The sequence below is a fragment of the Sceloporus occidentalis genome, unplaced genomic scaffold (assembly GCF_023333645.1).
Source record: "Sceloporus occidentalis isolate IW3139 unplaced genomic scaffold, rSceOcc1.0.p SCAF_10, whole genome shotgun sequence".
Lineage (NCBI taxonomy): Eukaryota > Metazoa > Chordata > Lepidosauria > Squamata > Phrynosomatidae > Sceloporus > Sceloporus occidentalis.
In genome coordinates this window covers 18661036-18684906 of record NW_028316990.1, presented here as the reverse complement: position 1 = coordinate 18684906, position 23871 = coordinate 18661036, and the positions used below count along the sequence as shown (strand labels likewise).

General features: G+C 41.4%; 1 protein-coding gene across 2 annotated transcripts in view; it reads right to left on the bottom strand.

Moving 5' to 3' along the window:
* Window positions 1-12282, bottom strand: part of LOC149306009 (C-Maf-inducing protein) — a 117557-nt gene extending 105275 nt beyond the window's left edge. The window contains exon 1 of one of the 2 annotated variants that reach the window (XM_089477118.1): window positions 10418-12282. In XM_089477118.1, the coding sequence (XP_089333244.1) occupies window positions 10418-10723 (306 nt within the window). In that variant the 5' untranslated portion in view covers window positions 10724-12282. The remainder of the gene's footprint in view (window positions 1-10417) is intronic. The other variant, XM_089477119.1, reaches the window with a different exon arrangement.
* Between the last annotated feature and the right edge of the window lie 11589 nt (window positions 12283-23871).

Here is a 23871-nt window from a genome sequence, read left to right as displayed (position 1 = left end):
CATGTTTTAAGATCTTTTGGGGAGGCCCTTCTGTCTTTTCCATTACCCTGGTACACTTTATGGGAATGTGACTGTTCCCAGGCTCTAAAACAATAAATAATAATAATATCAATAAACTCCCTTCCCAGAGAATTTAATGTGGCACCCTCCTTCTTATCTTTCTGAATCCAGTTAACAACCTTTTTATCCCAGAAGTAAGATGAATTCTTTTTAAGGTGAATTTTTTAGGTTTAATGTGCTGGATTTTTATTTGATGATTTAATTTTTTGTTGTTGTTGTGGCTGGTTTTTATTTTATTTTACTGGTAATTAAATTCCTTTTTAAGTTTAAGTACATCGTGTATTTTAACCATGCCTATGTTCTGCTGTAAGCCACCCAAAGTCCCAAATTAGGCAAAAGGCACCACATCTCATATCATTCTCATCACTAGCTATGCTGGCTGTGGATGATGCCTTCCAATAATACCTGTTGGAACTATATGTTTCCTGTTCCTGGGATAGACAAACCAGAGGTATATTGGTCCCTTTTGCATTTGTGCTATTGGAAGATAATACCATCCGGAGCAAAGATCAACACAACTGCAATAATGCTCCTGCTTCTTTTTTTATGGGAAAATCTGCTTTGGAGTTTTACAAAATCCAAAATATGTGAAAGGGCCTTCTTGGTAGTAGCACCCAAGTTGTGAAATTCTCTTTCCTTCCAATCTGATTTACTCTTATCCTACATAGGCTTTTCTTTTTCAACAACCGTCAAGATTTTTTTTTTGGGGGGGTGTCTGTTTTTAAACTGCAACTATTTAATTTTATCATTGCGTTTCAGTGTAAGACTTAATGTGATCGGGAGTAGCATAGAAACTATAAATAAACCTAAATAATAAAATAAATAAATATTGCAAAATTTGGAACAAATTCAGAGTTGAATTGATTCGAGTGATCCTTTGATTGTTTCGAAGAACACTGTTTGGAACATAGGACCTTCCTGAACCTACATGGGGGGAGCTGTAAATTGATCTTTACAGTGGAGAAATGGCATGAGGATAAAACAAATACAGATGCAAGCCTTTATGAATTTATTGGATAGACTAGTGCTGGGCTGGGTCTACTGTTAGGACAGTGAGGCAGTGGCTTCAAGTGGTAAACAGTGGCGTTATCCCTATTTTGATTTATCACCAGTGTTACTGTAAGCGTTTACCCAATCATCCTTCAAATACAGTTGGCCCTTCATATCCATGGATTCTTTATCCACGGATTCAATCATCTATGTCTTGAATATATTCCAAATTCCAAAATGCAAACCTTTATTTTGCCATTTGATATAAGGGGCACCATTTTACGATGCCATTGCATTTAATTGGACTTGAGCATCCACAGATTTTGGCATCCTGGAACCAAACCCTAACAGATAACAAGGGATCACTGTATTTCAAACTTCGCTCCTCCGTTTGAGGGTTCAGTTTGAGTTGACTCACTTACAGCAGCTTGGCAAAAAAAACCCCATACGAAATCTTGGAAAATTACAGTACACTTCCTACCATATATTTAGTAAGAGAACACAGTGTCTCGTCTCTAGTCGCCACTACCTTCAAGCACTTTTTGTTGTTATCGCGTGTGATGTTCCAGTACACCAGGTTTTACAAACCTTAATTCCTAGAGAAACAGTTCAAGGGGGTTAATTTTCCAGTTTGAAAGAAAGCTTTGATTTGCTTTCTTCTGTTACACACCACCTTTTGTTGCAGCATGAAAACAGGGAGACTATATTCTCAGCTATGGGTGCTGGGCGGGTATACTGAACCAGGAAAGCAAACTAACCTGTTCGAGTGTCGTAATATGAACAGAACGAAACACAAAGCTAATATTCCACCGGTGAATAATACAGGAGAACCAGCCACTCTTTTCCCATTTAGTCAGACTTTCTTGTCCTGTGTAACAGCTTGTACATACGCGCATACCAAACTCTCAGACAATGCTCCAGGCACGGGTAGTAGATCTCTAGATGATCTTCATTAGATTTGTAAGGATTATTGATACCCGATTGTTTTAATAATAGTAATGACTGCTTCTCAATCCTAAAATATATAGTGGGCCCTTGGTATCTACGAAGATTTGGTTCCAGGACCCCCCCATGGATACCAAAATCCACGGATGCTCAAGTCTCATTGAATACAATGGATAGTAAAATGGCGTCCCTTATATAAAATGGGGAAAATCAAGCATTGCTTTTTGGAATTTAATATATTTATACAATATTTTCAAGCTGTGGCTGCTTGAATCATTGGATACTGAAAGCCAGCTGTACTACTGTACTGAAATGTAGATCATTTAGGCTGAACCTGGAATGGATTTGCACTCTAAAATACTTTTCCATTGTCCATTTAATCCTTCCTATCTCACCTTTTCAGCTGCTTTTTAAAAGTCCCAGTTTCTCTCTTTTCTTCCCAGTTTCCACTTTTGTCCCCAGCTTACTTCAGTTGTTGCAAACAGAGTTCAAGGTGCAAAAGTAGTTTGCGCTCAACTGAAAGTAGAAAGAGGAGGAGAATCTTGCCTTTCCCAGTAGGTTCAGGCAAAAGCAGACTGCTGCAGCTTCTCTTGACTGTTGTGTTCTTCCTTGTGGGTAACTTTCGCCATCTTGACCACAGTCTTGGGCACAAACGTCCCGTTTTCATCTGTGAAATATTGGAGAGTGTGCTCTACTCTAGTTCTAACTTCCATGCTCAGTCTGCAATCTCTATTTTGGGATTAAGTGGTTTTAAACAAACAAACAAAAAACACACCCATTCAGTTGGCATTCAAAGCCAATTCCTGGATTCAGAATTCATATGTTTTGTATCAGACGCTAGTAGATGGATCTTTGAATTCCAGTAAAAACAAACATCAGCGCGCACACACTCATGCGCGCGCACACACACACACATCTGGGGGACCAAAGTTTGGAAACCAGCACTATAAAGGTGGTTGTAACTCTGACCTTTTTAACTGGAGATACCTGCTGGGATTCATCATCATCATCAACAACAACAACATGCAGTACACAATGCTCTGAGCTATGTTCCCTTGCTCCCAAATAATCCAAATTATTTGCAAACCCAGCAGGGATGACAATGCAGCGAACACTACAATTCCTCAAATTAATACTTTAAACTACTAGAAACTCTAGTCTACTTCACACAGTCCTGGGCAATCTATTTGTATCTCAGATTCAGCAAGCTAATATGCTCCATCCTTGGTGCTTGGCTTCTAGAGACAGCAAACAAATGAGCTCATGCTCTTTAAGGGACAAATTCTGGATGGTGCAGCTGGATCTCTGCTCCCTCCATCTTGGCAGACATACAAAACGATGGTGCGTAAACCATCACAGCCCTTTCGAATCTCAGCCTGGATGCTTGCGTCAAATGAGGAGAACAGAATTTCTAAATGTTGCTCACACAGGACATCGTGTAGCAAAACTGACCGAATTTGTATACTTTTGAGAGCAAGTTGCACTTGCAGCTCTTTGGGTTTCTTCCTGGAAGTGTTCTGAGGAGGTCTGTTTCCGATCGGCCTTTCCAAAAAGTCACTGGAGATGTTCTTCTACAAGGACCAATGGTGTAGAAAAGGCATAGGCAACTGGTGCCACTGAAACGTTTGGAGACTGTAACTCCAAGTAACCCATCACCATTGGTTATGCTAGCCAAGACTTTGAATCTGTATTTACTTGCAGCTGATATCAAATTTGTAATCACTACATCACAAGTGTCTGTGAAATTTTACCAGTCACATTTTCTACCAAATAGACATACAGTGTGCCCTTGGTATCCGCTGGAGTTTGGCTCAGCAACCCATGGATACCCAAATCCATGGATGCTCAAGTCCCACTCATTACAACAGCAGAGTAAAATGGTGCCCTTTATATAAAATAGCAAAATCCAGGTTTGCTTTTTGGATTGTAGAGTAGTACTACTCTGACTTCACCAGCTTCCCTGCTATCTCCGTCCGAGCTTCATTTCCCATAACGCTGCAGAAGTGAAACTAAAAACACTGTATCAATGTCCACTTTTTGCTTCCTTGGGGGAGGTTAATGGATAACTTTGCCGTGACTGTAAAAGCATGTCATGTCCTCAGTAATCACAGATACAGGGTCTTCCAGATTATTGCTAGCGAAAGCATACTTTCACCCTATCTATGCTTTTTCCCAGGCTCTCGATGTGCAGGTATATCTCAGGCAAGGAAACAGATACATCCTTGGGCAGGACCTTTTTTTTGTTACAGAAAATTTGGCACCACAGGTAGAAATAACGTGAGGAAATTAAGCATAGGTTTCTGCACCACAAAAAAATAAGAGCAGCTCAAGATGTTTCAGCAAACATTTCATCCAAAACTAACAAGATGCACATGAGAATTTAAACAAGCACATCAGGTAAGCCTTGTATAGGAGAACTAGCGTGAAACAGTGGTTTGAACTATGACTCTGGAGGTCCGGGCTCAGTTCTCTACTTGGCCATGGAAATCACACACTCTCAGTCCCAGAAAGCCCCATGATAAATAGAACGCCTTTGGGTTCCCATAAATCCGAAACAACCTGAAGGCACACAACAACAACACTCCAACCACTACATCACACTGGCTCTCAACCCCAGCGTTCAACTCTCTGGGTGAGAGCATTTTGCCGCTGCCATGCAAACACTTGAATGCCAACACACTGTGCCATTCCACACACTGCTGCTGCTGAGGTATGCTTTGAACAGTTGGCAACTTAGGCAAGAAAACTGCAATTGTCCTCTTTACTATCTTTACCCAAACACACACACACACACACACACCACACAAAAAACAATCACCATCTTGTTTTGTTGAATCCACTGGAGGATAGCATCACTGTTGAGAAAACGAATGCAGTCTAGAGCAAACAATGCAGACTTTCCAGCCATGTGCATTACCAGATGGAGTCCACTAATCCATCCTATGTGTCTATACACAGTCACAAACACACACCTGTTCTTTTTTTGTTTAAATCTGTATCATGTTGGAAAGTATGTATCATCACCCAACAGTGACTCAAGCAATACTTTTCATTGAAGTCATCCCTTAGTTCATACCACATAGGTATCAACTTCTGGTGATTTATCAGCCTTTGAGTGCTCAAAATAGGAAGAGTCACAGTAGGATGTGGGTACTAACTTTGTTGAAAGCCATCATGTTTAAGGCAGAATTAATGTCCAACTACAGGGTCGAACTACCCTAAATGCACCAGATCATGTCTGATCTTGGAAGCTACGCAAGGTCAGCCCTGGTTAGTAGTCTCTAACAGTAGACTACCAATGTCTACTACCAATGCTGTGGGCTTCGTTTCAGAGGAAGGAACTGGCCAAACCACCTCCGAGCCTTTCTTGCCTAAGGTAACCCTATGAAATTCATGGGGTCGCCATAAGTCAAGAGGTGACTTGAAGGGGCATACATACATACATACAATTTTTCATCTTCAAGGTTTGAAGTCCATCAAGTGGTGGCCTGGCACAAAGAAACCAGCCTTCAGCTGGCTGTCTTTCACGAAATCCTGAGTTCATCCAGAGACATCCATGGCTCTAGAAGACAAGCGCAGCTCTGTAGTATAGGTCATATTTTGTATACAGAAGCCAAAGTACAGTAGAAGTCATACTTGGCGTGCAGAAGGCCCCAAATTCAATCCCAGATAGCTCCATCTCCTCCTCTTCTTTTAAAGCAGGCTTGAAAATATTTTCCTAAGGGCAATCTGCAAGACTCTTTAAAAGAATAACTGCCTTGGGTGGAAAATGTCTGTTGCTGTCCATGAAGTAAGTGAAACTTGAGGTTCAGATTTAAGTATACAAGGAATACTTTGGTAGTAAGGTCCAGACTTAAAGGGTACAATGAGACATGGAGGAACCAGGTTTGAGTCCTCACTGAACCATACACTGAAATACATTAGGCTACTTAATGCCAACCAGTCTTTCTCAGCCTGGCTTCATGGAATTGTGAGCACAAAAAGGGGAAGAGGTGAACCACATACAGTACTGTATAGCAAAATAAAATCTACAAATTGCAACACACACACATATTTTTTTAAAATGTTGCTATAGGTTAGTGTTTATTAGTTTGATACGCAACTTCAGATGCAGACTGTAATTTGTCCTTTACAAATAAACCAATGTCTAGCCTCCTGTGTATTCACTTTACAAAACTTCAGTTAACCCAGAGGGAGAAATGAAGGTATGTCCCTCTGCAAGCAGTTATCTCCGAGACCAAAGTTTGCAAACATTACCTTGTTCTATTGAGACATCCGGCACTGAAACAAAAACAAAACAGAAACAGCAGCAGCTCATGGTTACAAAGTCTATTATTATTATTATTATTATTATTATTATTATTAATTTGCCCTTGCAGAGGAATGGAACATCCCACACATGTGCTGTGTGTGACCTTTTTTCCAAGCGTCTTGGTATTATGAGAAAGAACAGCCACAACAATAAAGCAGATCAGGAAACTATGTAGTGCCATGATTTATATATGCCACACTGACAACAGCGTTACAAAAAACAGCTCCGTTGGAAAAGCACAAGCCATAGCCTCCTAAACCAGTGGCAAAACTACCTTGGATCCTAACAGAACTGAACAGCCTCCAGTATGCCTTAAATTTGAGTATTTCTTAAATTAAAGAATGAAGGCTTCTACCTTGGAACAAGCCGAACCATTCATTTTTCTAGACCGGTGCTGTCTACTGTGATTGATATTGATATTAGCCTTCGAGTTTCAGCAACTGAGACTTTCTACAGGCAAGACCTGTATTCTTCCAACAGCCTTTCTGCAATTGGAAGCTGCTTTATACTGACTCAGACCCTTGACCTACGCAACTCAGTATTTAATATGCATCCATTTGATCTGCATCCTGCATTTTTCTGAGCACTGAGACTCAAAGCATCCCACAGCCAGATTTCAGTAAGATCTTCAAATAAATAAAAATGCAATGCTTTACAAGGCTGTGACACCATTAAACAAGAACTGTATATACTTGGCTATAAGTCGACTTTATATTGACACAGACCCTTGGCCTACCCAACTCAGTATTTACTATGCATTCATTTGATCTGCATCCTGCCTTTCTCTGAGAACTGCGACTCAAAGCATCCCACAATCCCACTCTTAAGTCTGGAACGTGGGATGTAAACGGATCCCACATTTCCACAAAGTTGTCTTTTGCTATTTCCCCCCTCCCGCCACTTGACCTTTTCCAGTACAGTTAAAAACAAACGTTAAAATATTAAAAACTGAACTGCTGCAGCACCTAGTTTCACAAACATATCTTTCAAACCCCATACAAAATCCATCATGCAATGTCATTCCTTTCAAATCCCTTCCCAAAAGCCAATTTCTCCATGAAAACCAGATTCAATGGCTCTCTGCAAATATGAACAAGTCAATAATCGAGCAACAAATTACTAAATTTGCACAACTACAGACTGATAGATTTCTCATTATCAACCCAAAAGCTTCTTTGGAAGGATATAATAATTGATGGCGGAAGTGTAGGAAGAAAGACACTCAATGATTTTCTGCTCCAAGCATCCCATGGATATTCTTTTGGCTCAAGGCAACATCTTATAGGTTTCGGAAAAGGTTCTTCAAATTCTGTTCCTCTCCATCTCCTGGGCCAAGAGAGCTCTCCAGACCTTTCATTTTACTTATCCAGGATATTGCTGTTGTTGGGTGCTTTCAGGTCATTTATGATTTATGGCGACTCCATCACTGTGTTTTCTTGCAGAATTTCTTCAGAGGGGTTTGTCTTTGCTTTTCTTTTGAGGCTGAGAGAATGTGACTTACCCAAGATCACCCTCCTTTCTGAGTGTCCATTCCACTCCTAGCATCCATTCTATACCACTACACCATGCTCTAAATAAATGTGACCCCAGAGCTGAGCTGTATTTTTGTTACCCTCCATATCCATGGATCTTTTATCCACAGATCCAACCGTCCATGGACCAAAGATATTTTAAAAATACAGTCGCCTCTCCATCCTCACGGACTTGAGATCTTCACAGAGAGGCGACCTCCATTAATTTCAATGGGGTGCGCCACTGTGGCGCACACCCTGCACACACTCGTGGGCATGCACCCCATTCATGCCTATGGAGCTTGAATATCAATGAATCTCCATTTTCACGGAGGGGTCCGGAACAGATCCTCTGCAAAAACGGAGGGCTGACTGTATATAAATTCCAAAAAGCAAACCTTGATTTTGCCATTTTATAGAAGGGACATCATTTTACTGTGCCATTGTATTTAATAGGAATTGAGCTTCCCTGGATTTTGGTATCTATGGGAGGGGGTTTCCTGGAACCAAACCCCAATGGACACCAAGGGCCCACTGTATTATCATTATCATTACTATCACTGTTGTTGTTGCTGTTGTCGTTTAAAGCCCCCCATTTTATTTATTCCCAGAAAAGAGTGTGTAGGATTCCAGCCTTAAAAAATGTCGATGTAAATTCTCTTCCTTTACACCTTGGTTTGGTTTCCGGACCAATCCTCACTTAAAAGGTCACAGCGACAACAGAAGAAGATGAAGATACCCACTTCCTATCCAAACCACAATCATTGCATGAGCAGCAAAACCAGGTCCAAAACACACTGCAGAAATCATCCAGTTTGAGACCGCTTCAACTCCTTTGGCTCAATGCTAGGGAATTCTGGGGACTGTAGTTTTGTGAGACATTGAGCCTTCTCTGTCAGAGAGCACTGGGACCACAATAGACTACAATTCCCAGGATTCCCTATCACTGAGCCAGGGCAGTTAAAGCAGTCTCAAACTGGATTATTTCTGCAGTGTGTTTTGGACCACAGAGACGATCCAGCCTAAGTCCTTTCCATCCAACGTCAACACTATGAATGCTCTCCCAATCGTAGGCTGCATCCACACTGCAGGAATGATCCGGCGTGACTCCACAACAAACAACAATTCCCAGAATTCCATAGCATGGAACCCTGGCAGTTAAAGCGGTGTCACACCGGATTAATCCTGCAGTGTCGATGCAGCCCAAGCCAAAAGGTGTGATTCTCCTCCACTTCCTGCAATATTAATATTATTATTAACATTTATTTATAGAGCACTGTAAAGTTTGCTCAGCGCTTTGCATAGCAAACACAATACAATTCAATGCAGGATGCATTTTGTTTTTACATTTCTCTCTTTAAATCCCACATCCACAGTCCTTCGTCAAAGCAGAGGAAGATTATTTCAAAAGGAAAATTAAACCCTTTCCCCTCCAAAAGAAAATATTATCATGCACCACCAATTCATATTCACAGAAACTCACAAACACACAACCCCAAGGCTGCACCCGCACTTCAGAAATAACCCAGATTGGCCCCATTTTAACCACCATGGCTCAATCCTATGTAATTCTGTGGTGCCACAACAAACTACAGTTCCCAGAATTCCACAGCACCTGACCATGGCAGTTAAAGTGGTGTCAAACCGGATTATTTCTGCAGTACGGATGCAGTCTTGGTGTTGTGCATTTGTGAGTTTCTGCAACAGACTCCTTCTTCTGGGTGCATCTACGCTGTTGAATTAACGCAATTTGACCCCTCCTCATAATAGGGTTGTCATAAAGGAGGGATAACTTGCAGGTATGCAACAATGAATTTAGGAAGGGAAAGCTCTGAATTCATCTCTATCCTGCCTAGCCATGAAAATCCACTTGGGGCCAAGTCACACTATCTCAGCCTCAGAGGAAGGCCAAACCACACTTCCTGTGAAGCAACTGGCCTAGAAAACCCATAACAGGGTTGCTGCAATGCAGGAATAACTTGTAGATATGCAACAAAGAATTTAGAAAGGATTAATTAATCCCTATCCTTCTTAGCCATGGAAAGGAGCCAAGTCACACTCTCTCAGCCTCAGAGGAAAGTGAAGAAAGTGATCAAGAAGACCCTCCATAGGGTTGAGAGTCAGAAAGGACCAAAGGTACCCAACAAGAGCAATACATGACCCCAGGGCCTCATTCCCACTGACAGATAAATCGGCGTGTGATCTGAGTCGATAGATCGATTCGACATCAGATTGTGGTTTACACTACATTTGCCCTGATCACATTTTCTGTCATCAAAATAACCCACTTGTGGTTCGCATTCACAAATGAATCGATTCAACACGATTCGGCTCCAGCAAATTTGAATCGATTCCGATCCGCTTGCGGTTCGCACTTGCGTTGAACCGATTTGGTGAAAAAGATCCAGGAAAAATCAGCTGCGGGTTAAATGGATCTGGCGCATGGCCCCCCTTGCCGAACTGCTTCAGCGAAACGATTTAAGTGGGAACCAGGGCCGTTTGAATCGGTTCAAACTGAATTATGATCTGGTTTAAAAGGTAGTGGGAATGAGGCCCGGAAAGGACCAGTCCGGTGATCCTAGCAGTGGTGCGGACTCACCGTGGCAGAAGCGAGGCTGTGGTCGGCCAGGGTCAGATGGTGGGGCTCCCAGCGTCGGAGGAACTTGGAGGTGAGGATCTTGCTGAGGAAAGTGCGCGGGTGCCGGACGACGCAGACCTGGATGTCGCCCTCCTGGAGGAGCTTGTACCGCATCCCAGGGCAGTGGACCCCCCGGCGGCAGAGCGCCACAGCCCCCGGCACCTTGGGCCCCTCTGGCGGGATGGACATCTCCCCCAAAAGGGGCTTGCTCTCCTCGATCTGGCGGGGGTCGCCCCCTCCGCCGCCCGAATTGCTCTTGAAATCCATCACCGGTGGGCAACAGGGTCCTTGACTGGTTGGACTGGGAGGAAAACAAAATCCTATGGAGACTAGTAGGATCCCTGACTGGTTTGGCTTGGAAAGAAAAGTCTTGACCGTGGAGACCAGGGTCCCTCACTGGTCGGCTCAGGAGGAAAACATTCTGCGGAGATCAAGATCCTTGACTGGTTGGACTGGAAAGAAAAGTCTTGTCTCTGGAGACCAGGATCCCTGACTGGTTGGACTGGAGAAGAAATATTCTGCGGAGACCAGGATCCCAAACTGGTTTGGATTGGAAAGAAAAGTCTTGTCTGTAGAGATCGGGATCCCTGACTGGTTGGACTGGAGGAAAAAATCACTATGGAGAGTATGATCCCTGACTGGTTGTCTTGGGGAAAACAATTGTCTATGGAGACTGGGATCCCTGCTTGGTCGTCTTGGGAAAGAAAATTCTTGTCTATGGAGAGTATGATCCCTGACTGGTTGGCTTGGAATATATATATATATATATATATATATATATATATATATATATATATTGTCTATAGAGACCAGGATCCCTGACTTTGGGGGGAAATCTCTAGTCTGTGAAGAGCAGGATCCTTGACTGGTTGGCTTGGAGGAATATATATATATATATATATATATATGTCTGTCTGTCTGTCTGTCTGTCTGTCTGTCTGTCTGTCTCTGGAGGCCAAGGTCCCTGACTGGTTGGCTTGGGAAAGTTTCTCCGGCTATAGAAACCAATATCTCTGTCTCTGGAGAGCAGGATCCCTTACTGGTTGGACTGGAGAAAAATTCCCTATGGAGACTGGGATCCCTGATTGGATACTGGGAAAATAAAATCTGTCTATGGAAACCAGGATCCTTTACTGGTTGGCTTGTTGGAAGGGGGAAAAAATCTCTTTCTCTCTCTATATATATTCCCTTCTTCTTTTGCACCCAAAAAATCAAAACATACAAAATTTTCTCCTTGCATGCAGGAAAAATACAACACTAATTAAAAATTAAATGGAGGAAGTCTTTGCAAGGAAAAGGCAAAAGGGGAAGCAATCTCCCCAAATCCACAGATATATATATATATATATATATATATACACATATAGAAACACACCCCAAAAAAAGAAAGAGAAGGAAAGGAAGCAATTGACAAATAATAATAATAGTAATAATAATAATAATAACCAGGACTCCTTATGATGAAGATTTCAGGAGGCTTTTCTTGCTGCTGGTTCCTTGGGTCTCCTTTTGTTTCCTAAAATTTGGGGGAGCAAAAAAAAAAAAAAAAAAGGAAGGGGGAAAAATGCAAAGAGGGGCTCAGCTTCCCAAATCCATAATGGTCCATATATATATATATATATATATATGTGCAAAAAATTTCAAATTTAAAAGGAAGATCCAGATGCTGCTGCTGCTGCTGCTGCTGCAAAGGGAGTGGGGAAGGATATGCCTCCTTTTTTAGGTTGAGACTTTGTTCCAAAATGCAAAAAAAGGGGAAGAAGAAGGAGGGAAAGGGAAAGGGGAAAGGGAGGGGAAAAGCCAAGGCAAGCCCAGGAGGCTCTCCCCTCCTCCTCCTCCTCCTCCTTCCCTCTCTTGGTGCACGTCTGAAGGCGGTGCAGACGCGTGTCTCTGCTGCTGCTGCTGCTCCAGCTGCTCCTCTTCCCAGGAAAGAAGAAGAAGAAGAAGAAAGAGAGAGGCAAGATTGTTGGAGTTTCCGGATTGGCTGCTGGGGGTCACGTGGGGCCTGCCTCTGACGTCAATGCAAGCTTTGCAGGGCTCTCTCTCTCTCTCTCTCTCTCTCTCTCTCTCTCTCTCTCTTTTAAAGGAGGAAGGGATGGGGCACAAAGGGAAGGATGGAGGGATGTTGCAAAGGGTCCTCCTCTGTCAAGGAGACTGCTTTGGAAGGGAAGAGGGAGGCAGACAAATCATTTAATAATATCAATAATAATAATAATAATAGGGGGTGATAATTAAGCATCCTATATTATTATTATTATTATTATTATTATTAGGGGTGATACTCAGTGAGGACTAATGCTTTGGAAGAGAACAGGGAGGCAGACAAATCAGAATAGTAATAATAATAATGGGGTGATTAATAAATATTATTATTATTAAGCATCCTATATTATTATTATTAATAATAATAAATAGGGGTGATAATGAAGCAGCCTAAATTATTGTTGTTATTATTATTATTTATTGACATTAATTTAGGCTGCTTCATTATTTAAACCCCTATATATATATATATATATATATATGGGGGTGATAATAATAATAATTATTATTATTATTAATAAATAGGGAGTGATAATTAAGCAGCCTAAATAATAATAATAATAATAATAATTATTATTATTATTATTATATAGGGGGTGATAATTAAGCAGCCTGTTATTGCTATTATTATTATCATTAATCTAGGCTGCTTAATTATCACCCCTATTTAATATATATATATATATATATATATATATATATATATATATATAAGCAGCCTAAATTAATAATAATAATAATAATAATAATAATAGGGGTAAAAATCAGTGAGGGCTAATGCTTTGGAAGGGAAGAGGGAGGTAGCAAAATAATAACAGTAATAGTAATTATAATAGGGGCGATAATTAAGCATCCTATATTTATTATTATCATTATTATTATTATAAATAGGAGTAATAATTAAGCAGCCTATAATAATAATAATAATAATAATAATGGTGATAATCAGTGAGGGCTAGTGCTTTGGAAGGGAACAGGAAGGCACCCAATAATAATAATAATATTAATAATAGAAGGTGATAATTAAGCATCCTATATTATTATTGTTGTTATTATTAGCCTATGACTAACATCTTCAATGTTTTTTCAGTGGAGCTTCGAAAGCTTGCAACATGTATATAGTGCATTTTGGTTGGCCCCATAAAGGTATCGCTATTTGGTGGATTTGGGATCTTAATTGGGTTTGCTATAGGGCCAATGTGAATATCAATTTGAATTCATTCTCTGGTAAGATCTGTTGACCGGATCAATAAACTCCATTTCAGTTTTAGTGATTACCTCCATGCCACAAAGATAGGACTAAAATGTGATTTTTATCAGGGATGTATTCCAAAGGTGTAGTGAGGCCATTTTCATAGCAGGTGACAGAGACCAAAATCAAGAGGAATGGGGCATTCGTCACTCTAAAAGAGGCTTTTCTGGGAAACTGTTTTCATAGGCAATGACAAAAATAATCCCATTTTGAACTGGAAATATTTCAGCTAGAAAGCCAACTCTGTTTATTGTTTAGTCCAGAGTCAGTGCACTTCTGTCTACATTGATTCGAACTCAGTCTCAGCCACAGATACTGGCGAAACGTCAGCAATAAACTCTTCTAGAACACGACCACAATCTCTATCCCTGAAGAATTAAACATTTTATCGTCAATTGGGACAACATTTGTGGCCATTTATGGCTCAAAGCACTTTGCTTTTTACTGGAGATAGTGATGATAACGATGAACAAAGTGAAATACGACGAGATTCGCTTCCATGCCTGGCTTCCCCGACTCCTTCATAGCCGGATAATTTGCATCTGTTTGTACAGAAATAAATCTCAGCATGTTTCCATCCGTCAAGTATCCCTTTTTGCTCCATCTTTCCAAGTGACTCAGAGGCTCACCCAGTTCTTGGAACAACCTAGGCTCAAGTTATCTCCTCTTTGCCTGGGCATGATAGTAGGCTTATTTCAACCAATGGATCTCATCGCAGATTTTTCTCACTGCATTTGCACCAGGAGAGCATGACCGAGCCTCAGGTTGCTTGGCTTCGCTTTTGCGTCAGGGCCATGTTGCAATGCTTTGTGGAAGAAAGCTATGGGAAGTCAGTAGCAAGCTGTGGTGCGCCTTCTGACCACTGCTCTTCCTCTAAACATGAGCGCACTGCAATGCTGGAAAGTGAGTTACTACCCCAACTCTATTAACACCATCGTCTCTTTAGCGTAAGCTTTAGACTTTGTTGTTGCTTAAATATGGTACTAACAAGTGTAGAAAACATCTCAGTGAACGACAAGAGTTCCTACCTCCTTTAACAAAGCTTAATTTCCTTTGTAAGGGATTTCTAGAGCCCAGGAGCAGCCTCCAAACTCCTTTCTTCTCAGCCTACAAATGCATCAAAAACATAGCTGCTGGATCAGTGCGCAAAGGGACCTTGTAGCACATCTGAGACTGAGAGAAAGAAATTTGCAGCATAAGCTTATGGAGACTGAACCTACTTCATCAGATGCATGGAGCGAAGTCTCTCCAGACACCTAAGAGTCCAGTTCGTTGATCGAAACTCAAAAGTTTGGTTCGGTTACCTGCATCGTTTGGCCGTTCTCCAACCCTCCAACATTTCCCATGTCTTTTTCTAATATCTATGCACAGATTGCTGCGCTTACGTTCTACTTCCTTCCTTCCTCCTTTCTTGGAGGTCATTTTCTCTGCCATCTTATCACAGCTAGATAAAGGCAGGCAGCAGATGGAGTCCCTATAATGGCTGCCCAAGCAAACTTCAACACACAGAAGCCACCTTTAGAGGATTCTGTATGCTCTGCACAATTGTACTATATTGTGGCATCTTACCCAAAACATCCAGGCTGAATCTTTGTTGTACACATGTATTTTGAATGCACCCAAGTTTTTGTGGGGGCTGCCCAAATACCCACTTAACCCAGGATAATCGATCTCAGTTTTTCCCTCCGAGATTTTCTAAAAGCTTTGCATTCTTGGTTGTGTGACTAACCGATGCAAACAGATAAAACTCTGCATGCCATGAATGTGTTTTGAATACATCTACGTCATTTATTTGCAGCGATGACATGTGTGAGCAACCAAACTCACAGAGATGTGGTTCCATAGCATGAACAGGAATGCGTAAGATTATGTGCATAGTCATGCTAAAAAACAACAACATCTGAATGATCCCCGCGAAGAGATACCTTTGTATATTTAACCAACAAATTTAGGGTGAAGGACATTATTTGCATCTTTCTGGATCCTGTTACCTTCTCTCCAACTCCCACAACTGTATTAATATGCTTTATGATCTAAAGATTTCATACCACTTTGTACTACATCTGAATAAGTTGGCTTATATCCATGCAAGCACATGCAAAAATAAAAACCAGTTTGTCTTAAACTTACAACATTTCTCCCCTCTCTTCCTCCATCCTTTTTTTTTTTTACTTTGCAAGACACTAACACAACCTGCAACATTTCATTCATCATATGCCACTTCAGGTAAGTTTGTTTTGGAAAGGTACATGGATACATGTGTTTGTGTGGCTGTGATGAACACAACAGTGATACAAACATCTCAAAGCAAAGGGTCTGTACATGTTTCAACTGTTGTCTCTTTTTAAATTTCGCCGATGTGATTCAAAAGTACGCATCTCATTTGTAACTATTTACAACGATTACCTTAGCATTGAATGCTCTCATAGCCATTAATCGCCATGAACGTTTAACCGTCTGGAGACTTGGCCAATTATTTTTTTTTACCCCTTTGCTGATAATATCTGAGAGCGGCTTTGGCAAAGTATCCAAACATCGTAGATAATTTCTATGGTTTCCCACTTTTAACAAATACATTAATACGTTAAGCCAAATGCAACTCCAGCGGACATGAATGTTGGCTGGAAGGAACTGGAAATGAAACAGAAAGCAAATCCAATGTTTTGCAAAAGGTCGAACGGCGGTGGGAATCCCATAAAGATCAGAGATTAAAGACAACTGTCGTATTTAGTATCTATGACCTCTGTGAAAAGTGGCTGAAACATATTTATTCAGGAAAGTAGATTGATCGGACAGGAAAAGGCTTTGTTAAAAAGGACATTTCTATGCCACCAGGCTTTCGAATAACAGGGATGATGATGATGGTTTTTTGAGCTTCCTGAGAAATTGCTGAAGACATTTTGCTGCCTGAGACAAAGATGCCACCCTCACCAACTACATTTCATGTACAGAAACTCTGGATTGGCAGCTGGACCTTCCTTCAATGCTGGGTATGGGATAGCATCCTCCACCAGTTCAGCCCAGTTTGGGGCGTTCAGGATAGAACATGTTCCTCCAGAGAAGGAAAAGGTCCAGAGGTTTAGGAGGAACATGTCCCTAGCATTTGCTGCCTTGGAAAGTCACTCACTTTGGCTCCTGCTAGGCCTAGCCTTAAACCCTGATAGTTTAGCTTGACCCCGAGGCACCACTAAACCAACCCTGGACCTCTGTCCACGTGCGTGAAGAAGAGTTTTCATTGCGAACTATCTTCAGGCAACCCAGCCTTATCAGGATCATGGGGGTTTTACGCTTTGTTTAGCCTAACCTAAGTGTAAACATCCCAATGGCAACTAGTCCGGCCGGGTTGATAACTGTGTACCAGATCTGAAAGGAAGGCAAACTTGTTTTGACTTGTAAGGGGAGTAAACATGTCAAAGTCGTGATGGAAGTCACAGAGGCCTGCAAGCTTCCATGGTTCCTGATGGCACAAGACAGCAGCAAATACAGATCGCTCGGCTGGAACTAAAGCCGTTTCCCCTCGACAAAAACAACCACAGAACAAGCCTCCGAAGGCAAGAAAGGCAACAAAATCAAAAAGAGCTGGGCTAACGTAGTGTCAGAAACCCTTTGTGCAATCCTACAATATATTCCCAGGTGTGGCATGATAAGAGCGCGGAAAATATGAAATGGTACATTGGAACAAGCCAGGTTCATATCTCAACTCAACCATTTCAAGGTGGAGGATTATCAATATTTATTTATTTAATCTATGTACAGACCACATCCTTTCTCAGGAAGATGAAGAAATTCTCAGACTGCTTAAGAGTAGAGGATCAAGAAAACAAAGCAGACTGGCTACAATTTAGTATGGTCTCATGCCTTTATAAGGGGACTTACCTGTGCATGAAACAGAATGGAGTATTTTTGTAATGTCCATAATCATGGGTGGTGGTGTGGGAGCTGCCATGATGTTACTATGTATGGAATTACTGATGTGCAACGGCTCAATGCACAACAGGTACCAACGGACATTGGGTCACTCTTGCCCATCTTCACAACTCACTAACAGGGTTTGAGTGTGTTTCTGCAACTTGGTAAAGTTACGAAACATAGACCGTGATGTAGAATCTCGGCCATTCAAATTATAGCATACAATTGTGTACAAGTGTGTTTATATTCTATACTCTTCCTCTCTCTCTCTCTCACACACACACACACACACATAAGACTTTGGAAATCAGCAAAAAAAAAGGCAGGACTGTGTATCAGAGGCCCTGAGACCAGCTGGATATATCTGTCAAAAACAACTCCTTTTGTGCCCAGGAAGGCTGAAGCGTTCTGCAACTAGTATTTGTGTATTCCCATTCCTAATGTCTGATTTATGTCCATTTATCCTGTGGATGCGGTGGCTTTGTGATTAAGACGCCAGTTCTGATGATCAGAAGATCAGACGTTTGACAGTTCAAGGCTCGAGTGCTGCATGATGGGGTGATCACTAGTCTCAGCTTCTGCCAACCGAGCAGTTTGAAACCATGGAAATGCAAGTAGATAAATAGGTACCACTTTGGTGGGAAGGTAACAGCATTCAGTGCTGGCCACATGACCACAAGAGCAGACCTCGGACAACACTGGCTCTTTGGCTTAGAAATGGAGATGGGACTCCCCCCCCCAACAATCAGATACTACTAGACATACATGTCAAGGGACTACCTTTACCTATCCTCTGGCACAGACTAACAAAAAACCCAAAAACAAAACAGTGAGGGAGAAAGTACAGATACCTTTTCTTTGGGATACAGAACAAATATTGATGATGATGAATAGTTGTAGCTTGTGGAGTATGTCTGTAATAGGATACTTTTCCTACCATGTTGCACCTTTGACCATCTCAGAAAGGAAAAGGAAAGGGAAAAGAGAATCCGAGATAAACAGCAAAGATCTCAGGGTGTCCCTGACTATTTTGCAGAAATAAAAAATACAGATGCCTAAATGTTGAGGGCAGTTGGGCAAGTTAAATGAAAACAAACAAATGAATTGCAGCTGAATCATGTTGTGTAACGGCTTATAGATAAAGAAAAGAAATTCTGAAACAAGTATAGGATGTTGGTTAAGGACTGAACGTTTTTCCATTGAGGGAAATGTACTATCCTCGCTCTGTATGTTCCGGCACAAGTCAGACCGTTGCATCAGCCCTGAAACCTTTTACAAACTAGATGTATGACATTTTACATGTACTGTTTTTCTGTCCCCACATATGCAAGGCTTTCTCAGTTTCAGAACCAAATGAATGACGCGGACATGGTCTAATCTCAAAGTATCTTTGAGACCTTGCCAGTTATTTATCTTATCAGTGGAAATTAAGACGGCAATGCCATAATCCTTGATCAGCAATAATAAAATGGGTGGTGTCCTTTCTTAGGTTTACCTCTCCTCTTAAAATTTTATTAGCTTGATGATTTCAGATGAGGTAAGAAGGAAGGCAGTGCTGTGTATTACGCGAACCTCTAAGCCTTACAGCTTTGGAGCCTAAGGTCAGAGAACTGGTTTGAATTGCAGGTACTGATCCTGGAATGTGTCAGACGGTGATAACGCAGAGTCAGCCCCTAAGCCAATGAGCTAGTGCAGCATATATCTACAGCATTACTCTTAAGGTAGTGGACTCCATTTCTAAATTCTTACTCAGTCATAAATCTCAATTGAGGACCTTGGTCCAGTCACTGTCCTAAAAGATAGTGCTATTTCATAAGGCTATTGTGAAACTAAAAAGGGTGGGGAACAACGTCCAGACTTGCATTTCTTAACAGAAGGGATGGATAAATTCCATTCTATCTGGAGGCAGAAGAGGGATGGGACAGTGAGACCCACTCTGTCAGCCTGGCTGGAACCGACCACCAAATTTAGAAATAGTGACTATTACTAAAAGAGAAATACAGCACATCTGATCAGGGGGGGAGGCTTCCGTCCTTGGAAGTCTTCCACTGCTCTGAGACAGAAGGTGGGCTTCAATGTTCTTCCTAGAGGAACCAGGTCAACCAGTCCATTTTCCTACATCATCATGAAAAGCCAGCTCTGGGTTTGCATGTGAGAACCTCTCCAAAAAAGCAAAGAGGAAGAGAAGCTGGGAGAAGTAGAGCCATCCTGGTCTTTCCTTCTGCAAAAGCTCCCTGGCAAACCATTGGCACTACAAGGACCACACGGGAGCTTCAAGAACCCTCACCTTGTGACTCCAAGGCCAATGGCGCCACTGACTACAGAATCTTCCCAGTTTTTTCCCCTCCACGTTTGAACCTGGAGAAGAACTTTCTGCAAATGCAAAACTTTCCCAAATATGAAACGTGGGGGGCATTTCTTTAGCCAGCGAAGCAGTAGCCGCCCCACATCCTCATCCCAAATTCATCAGACTGCTTGTTCCAAAATGAAACCTATTTGTCAAAGAAGGTTATTTCTGAAGATTTTCTTTTTTTAAAAAATGGTGCATCCATTTACAAAAGAGGCACCACACTGAGAAAATTTAGGACCTTATGATGGCTTTTGATGTTCTCTCTCCAAGGAATGTCACAACAGCCAGCGAGAAGGACAGCAAAGTATTTCATACTTTGCCATCTTCCCTATCCCCTTGAAAAATGTAAATGAAATAGCAGACCTCTCAGAAATCTTGGAACTATGGAAAAGCTGAAAACCGTTTCATCCTTTCCTGTGCTTTTGCTACAGACTGCTGGAACTGTGAGAAGAAGGGGGGAAATGGGTGTCCCCCCCTTCGCCCTGCCTTGCCATATGATCCCTATCAGGATACCCAAGTAGAATAGCTTCTGCAGCTTCTATAAATAACTGCAGAGCTATTTTTAAGCCTGTGGCGGGAGTTGGAAAGCAGCGATGTTGCTTTGAAATGCTAAATCCTGTCAGAATGAAGGGGATCCAGGCTCCAGGGAGCACATAACTAGACATGCCCTACCTCCACGTGAGAAGGACTGCAGCAGCCTATTTCCTCACATGTCGAAAGGGAGCCGAGACGCATCCCGCCTGGCCTTAGACAACTCCAGCATCTCTCTCATTCATGTCAAAAAGCAGCTCGCCTCGTTTCTTCCCATTCATTTGCTTCATTCACGTTTTTCCCTCTGCTTTTCTCAAAGAAGTAGAGAAGGGGAGGGGAAGACACACACACACATGGAGAGAAAGACCATTATTTCAGAGTTTTACCCAAGGGCCATTTTTCCACCCCAGCAGTTTCACGAAGCTCTTCTTGGCCAGATGACATTTCTCCAGGTTGTCAGGGTCCTGCTACTTCAGCTCACATGTTATTGTGTGCGAAAGACACTGCTGTTTCTGAAGGGGAAAAGAAGAACATTGTGCTTTAACTCATGGCTTTTGGTTTGGAACCACGCAAGGTGTGCATTCTGAGATATAGAGGACATCTGTCTGCTGCATTAGTTTCAATACACAGAAAGTGCATTCAGAACAATTTCACTGCATTTTAAAATGGCTGTTGCCACACTTCGATTACTATTGGTATTTGCCTTTGAGGAAACAAAAGAATATAGCATTTCTTGTTTGAATCAAATCACTTTGGGTCTTGAATTTGTAGCAGCCTAGAGTATCTGGAGATCCAAAAGAAGCTCTGCGATTAAAGCATATTTTCCTATGTGCATCGCTTGCTCTAAATATTCGTGGTAAATAGAGCTGATGTAGGCATGATTTGCAAAAGCATGAAATGATCCATACATCCCACTTTGACCTCTGGATTTTATGGAAGGATTTTTGTCATTTTGGGATACGGCAATCTGAAACGGGTTATCTGAATATTTGGGAAAAGAAATTGGTTTCAGGTAAGACTTGGGGCCAATATGTTTTGTGCTGGCCCAAAAGTCTCATAAGAGGCTTCAGAAACTGGCAGTTCTTGGCTCAAATTTAGCCAGCTGAGTTGTGCTCTTGGATCTCTTACATTTCCCATTTCAGGAGCAAAAAATGAACACAGTGGAAAAAGGATCTAGGGGTTTTAGTAGCCTACAAGCTAAGCATGAGTAAACAGTATGGTGCAGTGGCCCAAAAAACCCACCAGTATAATTCTGGGCTACATCAACAGGGGAATTACATCCAGATTTTAGAAACTAGTAGTGCAACTCTATTCTGCTTTGGTCAGATTTCACCTGAAATCCTGTGTCCAGTTCAGGGCATCACAGTGCAAAAAAGATATTGACAACCTGGAATGTGTCAGGGAAAGGGTGACTGACCAAGGGAGCTGGGTATGTTCAGCCTGGAGAAGAAAAGACTAAGAGCTATCTTTAACTATCTAAAGGGATGTCATGTAGAAGATGGAACAACCTTGTTTTCTGCTGCTCCAGAAATGAGAATATGAAATGGATTCAAATTACAAGAAACCAGATTCCACCTAAACAGTAGGAAAAGCTTCTTGACTCTATTTGAGCTATTTGAGAGTGTCTCAGAGGGAGGTGGATTCTCCATCTTTGGAAGTCATTAAAAAGAGGTTGTATGTGCTTTAGTTGTGTCTTCCTGCAGGACAGGAGGTTGGATTTGATGTCCCTTGTGGTCCCTTCCAACTCTTCCAGTTTGGAAGAGGTCTAAATTGACCTGGTCCAAATTAGGATTAGATCTGAAATCCCGAATCAGGCTCGGAATCGAGGGACCCTTGCGCTCACCTAATACATATATGGCTGACTCCTGCAAAATTAGGTAGTCCAGAGGTTCCAGATCAAGGAGACATGTTCCTTGAAAGATGAACAGATTGCAACTGTAGAAGGAGCAGAAGGGATCACACCCAAAGTAATGCAGGTCAAATATCCATTATCCCAATATCCTAAATACTCCAAAATAGTCCACACGGATGGCTTTACTTTGCAGACACAGACCCTTTCATACATTTTGTTAAAACAAACACAGCTGTACAACAGGAAAATCATGTGAGAAAGAATTCTAGATTTGGGGAAATGCCATTTCCTATTCCTCGGTGCCAAAACTCAGTGTGAGAATTTTGCCCTTTTCCAAAATATATCTGCCTTATTCAGTCTTTCCTTCTGATAAAATATACAATATACAATACAGATAATACAGAACTATTAAAATAGAATTAAAATAGCTGTAATTTTAAAGAAGTTAAAACATTCCATCAGAAATTAACATACAAAAATCAGCCATAAAGCTCCACACTATTAAAAGCTCATTATTAAAGGTAGCTGTTGGAATTTTTATAACAATATTTGCTGGCTGATAGAACAACAAAGGAAAGGAAGGATGATGGTGGTAGTGATGATGATGATGATTTTTATGTCCCACCTTTTTCCCAGTTTGGAACTCAAAGCAACTTACTATAGATAACACACAGCAAAATACACTAGTTTAAAAACAAGTATTAAAAAAAAAAACCCCAACAGTTAAACAAGAAATCATTAAAAACACCCACACCAGCACAACAAATAGAAGAATTCAACATATTGAAGTTTAGCATCTCTGGGAAGTGATTTGCAGAAGTCCCTTTCTTCTTTCCCCTCCAAAAATGTCCATGAGAGTGCCTGAAGAAAAAGGAACATCTCCCCCATAGATCTCACAGTCTAGGCAGGTTTCCATGGGAGAATAAGATCCTTCAGATAGCTTGGACTTAAGCTGTGTAAGGCTTCAGAAGTCATAACCAGCACATTTATGTCTGCCCTCAAACAGACTGATAGTCAGTGGATCAGTTGAAGTGAGTCATGTATTCTGTATAATCCATTTGTTCTTTGTAATAAGTTGATTAATCTATATGGCTTTGCATGTATGTAATGCTGTGACCAGGCCTAAGCACATATGTTGTGCACAACTATGAAATCCCTACCAGTGACATTAGCTTCATAACACAGACTTGAGGATGTTGAGAGTGAAACATACTTTTGGTTTCTACACCAGCATTTATTGACCAGATCTCTTGCGAATACACTTGTTCACTATCTGTACCAAAACACAAACCCAGTTTGTTCTACAAGCCCCCTTTCATGATCACAACATCTCATTTATCGCAACTTGCTTTCCAGAACATTTCCAATTGTATCCTTTCATTTCTCAAGGAGTAATAACTCCCACCCCCCCAGAAAACACTTCATACAAGAGACAGTAAATGTATGCAAACCATAAAATGTTTATTTGGTTAGTTCAT